Consider the following 8,013-nt stretch of genomic DNA (forward strand, 5'->3'; position numbering starts at 1 on the left):
CCCCGCGCCCCGCGCCCCGCCGCCGCGGAGAGAAGCCGGGCTGGGTTCGGAGCTGCTCATGGAGAAAGTGCCGGGAGACATGGAGATTGAGCGCAGGGAGCGGAGCGAGGAGCTGTCCGAGGCGGAGAGGAAGGCGGTGCAGGCTACGTGGGCCCGGCTCTATGCCAACTGCGAGGACGTGGGGGTGGCCATCCTGGTGAGGTAGGTGTCGCCCCGGCTCGGCCGCGCCCGGGGCAGGGAGGGCAGGCAGAGGCTCTGGAGAAGGGCAGGCTCTGCCGGTCCGAGCTCCGGGCCACCTCCCCAGCTGTGATTGGGTCGGGGCCAGGCCTCCAGGGCCAGGCAGTGTGGGGCGCCTTGGGGTGGGCAAAGCCCTGGCTGAGCTCCTCCTGGCTCTGGACGCCGGCTCTCCAGGAACTAGGAACCAGAGGTGGAGGAAAGACAGCTCCGTTTCCCTCCTCTCCCTGGCCTCCCAACTCCTGGCTCAGGCCATCTGTGTCTTCTCCCGCGACCCAGCCGCAGGCCAAGGTACATTTTACCAGCCTTTCAAAGGGGACAGTGGGGAATTCCCATTTTAGAGACAGGAAAACCGAGGTTAGGCCAAGAAGGGGGATGAAGAGGAGCAAAGCCCCTTTCCCTGTGCAAAACCTCTGGGAAGAAGAGAGAAGGCCAAAAGGATAGAGGTCAGAGGCAGACCCTGGGGCCAGCTTTCCCAGACGCCCCCTTTCCACGCCAAGAGAGTGAGCCAGCAGGGAGCTCCCAGGTGAGCCAGGAGGAGCCAACAGCCCCAGGGGTGCAATCCTGCTGAGTTTAGGGGAGGAGGGAGAAAGAAACTTCAGGACACTGGGCCCCACCTGAAGGGCCCCACCTAAGGAGGAAATGCAGGCCCATTCCGGCCCGACATCCCCTGAGGGACGCACAGACGCAGCAACACTGTCATCTGCACACCTGCACATGGGCACACACGCTCCATTCTGATATAATTGATGTCCCCACGCCCCAAAAGCTGGCTGCAGATGAATGCTCTCTTCCCACACGTGCTGGGCCCTGGGGTGCAGGTGAAGAGGGGCCCAGCCATGTTCACTCTCAACCCCCCATCCTTGGCAGAAGGGAACTGTCAAATCTAGGACACAGCGGGGCAGTCTGGGGACGATGGGGTGAAAGCTCGCGTGGAAGGATGCTGTAGTGCCCGCCTGTCTGCCAGTCTCCGGCTCTTCTTTTGCCCCAGGCTGTCCCTCCTTTCTGCCTCCCCCAAGCCTGGGACCTTCCCAGCTCCATAGTGATATGCCCTGATCCAACTTGGAAATGGATTTTGGAGGAAAAAGAGCAAGAAGCACTTCTGAGGAGTTAGAGGAGGATTCCTGAGGAGGGGGCAGCTATTTCAGCAGCTCCGGGGCCCAGAAACGCAGCAGCAGCCGGGGGTGGCCGGAAGCTACCAGGAGGATTGGGATCCTGAAGCCTCCGACTCTAGGAGCCGCAGTTCTGCACGTGTGAGCACCCACACAAGCACACAGTGGGGAGAGGAGTCCCAGATGCGCCAGACTGCATCCCGGGGTGGAGGGTGGGGGCTGCTGGCTGCTGTGGGCCGCCGATTTCCATGGGTCACCACGGGGAATCGACGCAGGGCCCACTGGACCCTGGTTAGTTTCTGCCCCAACCCCACCATTTACTGTTGGGGATGTAAAGGGCTTGTGTCCATGATCCATTCCCTCAGGGTGTCACCAGACCTCCCCAGTAACAAGGTGGGGTGGGGGATGTGCAGAAGAGGGAGCTGAACTCCGCGGGCAGGGCTGTTCCTGGACCATTCGAGCTCCGGGCAAGGCTTTCTCTCTACACACTTCCAGTTCCCAATCCTGGTGTCCACAACGAATCTGAGCAGGCCTGAGACGCAGTCAGATACGGACTTGCTTCTCCTGGACCCCTCTGTGCTGACCCAGGCTGGGGCCACCGGACCCAACTGCTAGCCCAATCCTAGTACTGTTCCTTTCTTTTTCAGGCTCCTCCTGCTGTCTGCCCCATGGCTGGCCAGTGCGGGAGGGGACGCCCACCGCTCTGCCCCCAGAGCCTGTGCCCATAAGTCTTCCCTATCTCCCCACATACAACACACACCCCCACAGGGCCAGGCCCCAGTAAGAGCGGGAGATGCTCACCCTCTGATGGCACTGTCACCTCCTACCTCCCCGCTGGGCCAGGCCGGCCCCACAGCCCTTTCCACTGCAGGGCGAGGAGGCCTCTGTGGCCAGGCCAACCTGCTGCTTGATGCCAGCAGCTCTTGGCTGGCTGTGGTGGAGGAGGAGTTGCCTTGGGACCTGAGGCAGACCCCACACTTCGACTGGCTGCCAGGGAGGAGACCGAGAGGGAACACCCACCCTCCCTCCTGGTGGTAACTCTGACACCTTCCTCCTCACGTCCAGACACAGCCTATTTCAGGCTCTCTTGGAAGCCCAGCTGCCTCCGTGAGCTGAGCAGCTTCGGGCGGGGGGCTAAGGCTGCTCCCCGGCAGCACAGGCTGAATCTGGGAGTCGGGAGGAAACACAGAGGGGCTGGGAGGGAGGGTAGGTGAACGTGACCCCTGGACTGCCCTGACCCCAAAGCTCTGGGTTGGCACTCCCTGGAACTGCCATTGTTTGAGGCCCTGGGCTGGTGCTGGGTGTTGTGGCAGGAGACCCAGCTGGGTCTCTGGCACAGAAGACTCTAGATGTGTGGGGACACTGTCCAGACTGCCACCTGGTGCGGCTGCCTGCTTCGTTAGGCAACCTTGGGCATCAGGCCCTCGTCAGGAAAACGGAGCTAACACCCAGGCCAGCCTCAGGAGGGTGTCGAAGGCTTCCTCAGCTCCGGGGTACACCCTTGGGCATCAGGCCCTTATCAGGAACGCGGATGCCATACCTGCTGAGTCCTGGCAGTTAGAGACAACGTAGGTGGAGACGCTGTGCAAATCGTAACACACCAGGCAAATGTATGTCATTATTTTTATTGGGATTATAAAACTCCCAAAGTCCGAGGTGCTCATTTAAGCCCCGATCGGCTTCTTCCCGTTACAATGCTTCTCCAGAAGAAGCTTGCGCCTCTTCAGACCGAGTGCCTCACTGTCCTCCCCAGGGTATGGGGAAGGAGTGAGCTGGAGGGACTCCCCTCACACTTCTGCAGACAGGGGGTTGAGAAGTCCTTTGCTCTAGGTCACTTCGGCTTCTAAGAGGGGCCCTCCTGTCTCTCCTCCGTGGCCCATGCTCTGGCCAGGCCATAGGTGCAGCATGGCTGGGGGGCTGGCCGGCCAGGCACGCTTTGCATCTGTCCCAGCTCTCACATCTGGGGCTCGAGCCCCGGCAAAGGGCTGGGGTGACACCTTATAGGCTTGCTCTGATCACAAAGGGGGTTACATCAGAAGTTTGAAACAACATGAAATAAACAGGTCCGACCCTCCCACACACTTTCTGAGGAGTCACTCCAAGTCGTAAGCTCTGATGGAATCCGCATGCGTCGCCATACCCATTCTCTGTTGCGAGGGGGTACAGATGCTGCCGTCATTCTGGGCACTGCAGGGGCCCGGGCTTGGGTGATGGTTTGGCGAGTGTGTAAGGCACAGCCTCTGCCAGCGGGTTTGGGGTCCAGTCTGACAGACCGAAAGGGTGGCCATTCGAGCGGCCCGCACGGCCTTGAAGAGCAGGCAGCAGGAGGGGCAGCTTGGGGTCAGGGAGCGGCAGGTCTGACACGGAATGAGGAAGGAAGGCATTCCATCCTGCAGACACAGACACTGGCCCTGGGGCAGCGCTGGGCCCACGGGTGGGCGGAGGTGTTGGGCTGGAGCAGAGAGGGCCGGAGTAGGGGGAAACATGGGCGTGCTGATGAAGAGGGGGCTGCCGGCCCTTGTGAGAAACCTAGAAGGCCTGGTTCGGGAGTTCTGGCTTTGGTAGGCAGTGGGGAGCCACGGAATGACTTTGAGCATGCGCAGGACCTAACGAAGGTGGTATTTGGAGGGAATTAGACAGTTTCAGGTTAACTGGGATGGGGAGAGGCTGGAGCTGGGATGGCCTGAGGTCTGCTCCAGACAAGTCGCAGGCGGGCTGGGGAGGAGAGACCCATGCAAAGGTGAGGCAGGCAGGAAGACCAGCTCCAGCTGCCGTGGTTAATCACATCGGCCCGTCAGGATTTACTGCGGGCCAGAGAGGGAAGCAGGGCGGTGAAGGAAGGGACTGGGCTGGGAGGAGGAAGGCTGAGTTTGTTTCTGCTCTCCGCAGAAGGACCCTAGCTAGTCCGGCTCCTTGCTCCGTGTGAGAGCTCTCACTGTGTCGTAATCGAGGCTGCATTCCTGAGGACGCGCAGCTTCTCACTTCCTCCTCACAACAGCCCATGGGGTAGGAACAAGGATGCCCATAAAGAGGAGGAAACGGGGGCTCAGGGAAGTGAAATACCTTGCCCAAAGCCACAATGGCCTGCGGTTCTGGAACCCGAGTGCGTACCCTCTTGGCTATGACTGGAGCAGGCCTTGAAGGCTGTGTAGGGTTTGGGAAGGCGACGGGGAGCAGGGAAGGTCGAGGCCTGGGAGAGGAGGCTGCAGACCAAGCACAGCCGGAGGGCAGACCTGCAGGACCTGGGTGAGGGCTGCATGTAAGCCAGTGTGGCCAGAGGGTCTGTGTTTGAGGGACAGCTACGAGTGGTGGTGAGAACAGTGACAGGGGTGTTCCCCGGCCCTCCCCTGCCATCCTGGCCACTTCGGGCCGGGGCCAGGGCCAGCCCTGATCAGTACCCTCCCTGCTCCCTCCTGCCAGGTTCTTCGTGAACTTCCCCTCGGCCAAGCAGTACTTCAGCCAGTTCAAGCACATGGAGGAGCCCTTGGAAATGGAGCGGAGCCCCCAGCTGCGGAAGCACGCCTGCCGGGTCATGGGGGCTCTCAACACAGTCGTGGAGAACCTGCACGACCCCGACAAGGTGTCTTCCGTGCTCGCCCTCGTGGGCAAAGCCCATGCCCTCAAGCACAAGGTGGAGCCTGTGTACTTCAAGGTATGTCACCGGGTGGGCGCTGCCACCCTACACCCACCCTGCTCTGCTCCGGAGTCCCAGGGCCCCTGCGCCATGGCCACCTGCAGCTCTGGGAGGGCTCTCTGGGCAGCAGAGGTGACCGCTGGACGGCCAGTCTCTTCTTCTGGAGTGCCCGTGACAGTGTGGGGAGTGGCTGGTCATAGGACGAGGGTCTGGGTCCAGGGAGGCCCTTGTGCTGAGTGTCCGGTTCCCACAGCTGCTGGCTGGATGACAGGGGTGATCCCTTGGCTCCTGGGGGCTGTGGGAGGCAGGGTGCCCAGGCCTTTACTACCCTTTACTCCCTCTGCCCCCAGATCCTCTCTGGGGTCATCCTGGAGGTGGTCGCCGAGGAGTTTGCCAACGACTTCCCCCCGGAGACGCAGCGAGCCTGGGCCAAGCTGCGGGGCCTCATCTGCAGCCACGTGACCGCTGCCTACAAGGAAGTGGGCTGGGTACAGCAGGTCCCCAACGCCACCACGTGAGGAGGCGGGCGAGGGTGGGCCGGGCAGCCCCCCTGCCGTGTCCTCTCCTGTCCCGTAGGCCTCCCAGCCTGAGCCGGCAATCCGGGACAGGAGCACTTCCAGAGGCCAACTCGGGTCTGACACGTTTAAGAGCAGGCACAGTAGGAAGAGGCCTTCAAGACGGCCCCTCTGACTTCAGGCCGGCTCCTCCTAGGGCCTCAGCCCTCTGCGGCACAGGCCCAAGTTTGCCTGCATGGGCTCCTGCTGGCCCAGGGCAAGGGAGCCCTCAGAGCACCCAGGGCCATGGCTGCCCAGGCAGGGAGCTGCCCAGGTCCTGGCGGGAAGCTGGCCCGGCAGTCGGAGGCCCTTCTTCCGGTACCATCACATGGCGCTGCGTTTTCCTCCAGGGCTGACCAGCGCTCCCATCTGCCCTCTGCCTCAGCAGGGCTGGAGCCAGGAGGATCATGAGGATGTTACACGCACGCCCACGCCCACGCGGGACCTACATGGGTGTCACACGCACTCTAGCAGGAACATGTTTACTTCCAGGCTGACCCGGCACTGGGCTTCCAGTACTGGGCCCAGGAGACAGGCTCAAGGAGGGTGGCCTCAGTGACTCCAGCTGTCTTGGAGCACTGGGGAGGGCTAGCCCCCAAACGTGGCGGCTGGGAACACTCCGGCCTCTCTGGGACCCCAAGGGGCGGCTAATTCTGGGAGCTGAATGGAGGGGAGGGGCGGAGACAGGGCAGGAGTAGGAGAAGAGAGGGGCGCGGAGGCGGAATGGGAAGCGGGGTCAGCCAGCAGCTCGGGACACGCGTAGTGGGGAAACAGTCCCAGCAGTTTCCCATGGAAGAGGCCAGGTCTCTTCCCGGTCTCTGCGCTGGCCCCTGAGCCTGCCTGACCGCCTACACTCAGGCCTCCGGCCCAACCTCATGGACAAAGTCCCCAGAGGGCAGCTGGAGAGGCCAGGCCCACCGCCCTTCCGCTGACCACACTGGCTCCTGGCCCCTCCTGCTCCCCTCCCCACTGTGAGTGCGGAGTCCCAGGAACTGCTCGCTGCCATCAGGCAACTCCAGATGTGCACAGCTGCCAGGGCTGCCCCGGCCCCCAGTGAGTGGGAGGCAAGCCAGAGAGCTCTACCTGCTGGACGAGGCAGAGCGCCGTGACCTGGGGTCACCCAGAGGAGCCATGGAAGGGCCAGGGAGGGGCTGGCCGGGAGAGGTTTGCTCTGCTACCCCTTTCCCCAGGCGGGCTCTGCCGCCAAAGATGAGTTTGTTTACAGCCAGGAGACAAGACTTCCTGCTTCTCAAGAAAAGGGCTTTTTTATAGGAGCCTGGAGGGACTGGAGAGAGGGCTGGCCAGGCTGAACCAGTGAATCAGAAACACATGGCCAGCGTCCGCGCCATGACGCCCAGCCCACCCCTCTCACCCCAGCTGGACCCCAGGGACTTAGAGCTCGCCAAACCCCAAACTTTCAGAAATCTCACCCGCCCGTTTCTGCTTCTTGAGGACTGAACGGAGTCAGGCAACAGCGAGGACCAGCTAGGCCCAGTACCTCGTTCCTGGACCTCGGCACCCACATGGGGCTCTCCTCCCAGCTGATGAGTCATGCGCTTGTCCTCTCACCCTTTATACCCACTCCCCCACCCCAGGTCTCCCGGGGACGTGGGTGTGGGCCCTCACGAAAGTGAAGCGCCTGAGCTGAGCCTGCAGACCCCTCCTGTGCACGGGTCCAGAGGGGCTCGGGGCCGGATGGAGCCAGCCACAGCTCTAGAAGGCCCACGTCCAACTTCTCTTATCGGGGAAGCAGTGGTGGGCCAGACGCCACTGTTTATTGAACTGTCTCTGCTTCAGGGTGTGTGTGCCTTTGTGTGGGTGGAAGAGTTGGGAGGCTGGGGGTGGGGTGGGCTGGGGGATTTAACAGGCAGTGCAAAGGGGCTACCGCACCGGGGGAGGCCGGCCAGAGCGAGACGAGCCCTGCAAGAGATGGCGTGAACTTCCAGTGCTTCGCAGCTTTTAGTCCCTGCCACCCGGTTCTCGTGCAGGGAGGTCAGGCAGGCGCTGCTCCTATTTCAGAGAAGATGGCCCGGGATTTGCTGGGGCTTGCCTGAGGCCACACAGTAGGGTCAGAGCAGAAGGGGGCCAGAATCCCAGTCAAGGGGTCCCCCACTGCAGTGCAGAACACATCCTGCCTTGTGATCCCAGAGCCCTCTCCCCCGACCCCCGCTTCCCTGGTGTCCTTCCCCGGCCCTGGTAACCTATCACCTCCATTCCTGTCTCGTCTACAGCCCACCGGCCACGCTGCCGTCTTCGGGGCCGTAGGACCCCTGTCTCCTCTCCCCTCCCTGGCAGCACCTTGAGCTGAAAGCCGAGTTCGGAAGACCCTCCTTGACCCTCTACTTCTGGGTGCCAAGGAAGCTGGAGGAATCCCCGACTCGTCTTCCCGGAAGGAGGCCTCCACGCGGCAGCCACAGTCTCCCTGGAGCTGCCAGGATGCGGCACTGGCTGGCTGCAGGGAGCAGCGGGTGTGTGTTGG

General features: G+C 62.4%; 1 protein-coding gene across 1 annotated transcript; it reads left to right on the forward strand.

Annotated features, from left to right (window-relative positions):
* The first annotated feature begins 6 nt into the window (after positions 1–6).
* On the forward strand, positions 7–7,985 carry CYGB (cytoglobin). The gene is made up of 4 exons (XM_006145747.2): positions 7–201; positions 4,767–4,998; positions 5,331–5,494; positions 7,766–7,985. The coding sequence occupies exons 1-4, from the start codon at positions 59–61 to the stop codon at positions 7,797–7,799; spliced, it is 573 nt and encodes a 190-aa protein (XP_006145809.1). The 5' UTR covers positions 7–58; the 3' UTR covers positions 7,800–7,985.
* The last annotated feature ends 28 nt before the right edge of the window (positions 7,986–8,013 follow it).

Source organism: Tupaia chinensis, unplaced genomic scaffold, assembly GCF_000334495.1.
Source record: "Tupaia chinensis unplaced genomic scaffold, TupChi_1.0 Scaffold000159_1, whole genome shotgun sequence".
NCBI classification, from domain to species: domain Eukaryota; kingdom Metazoa; phylum Chordata; class Mammalia; order Scandentia; family Tupaiidae; genus Tupaia; species Tupaia belangeri.

What these genes read in the sequence shown, in the direction of transcription:
- CYGB (XM_006145747.2), top strand. Translation starts at nt 59, where the DNA reads ATGGAGAAAGTGCCGGGAGACATGGAGATTGAGCGCAGGGAGCGGAGC. An exon ending in GGGGTGGCCATCCTGGTGAG is followed by an intron (nt 202 to 4,766) that starts GTAGGTGTCGCC and finishes CCCTCCTGCCAG; the next exon opens with GTTCTTCGTGAACTTCCCCT. An exon ending in CAGGTCCCCAACGCCACCAC is followed by an intron (nt 5,495 to 7,765) that starts GTGAGGAGGCGG and finishes TCTCGTCTACAG; the next exon opens with CCCACCGGCCACGCTGCCGT.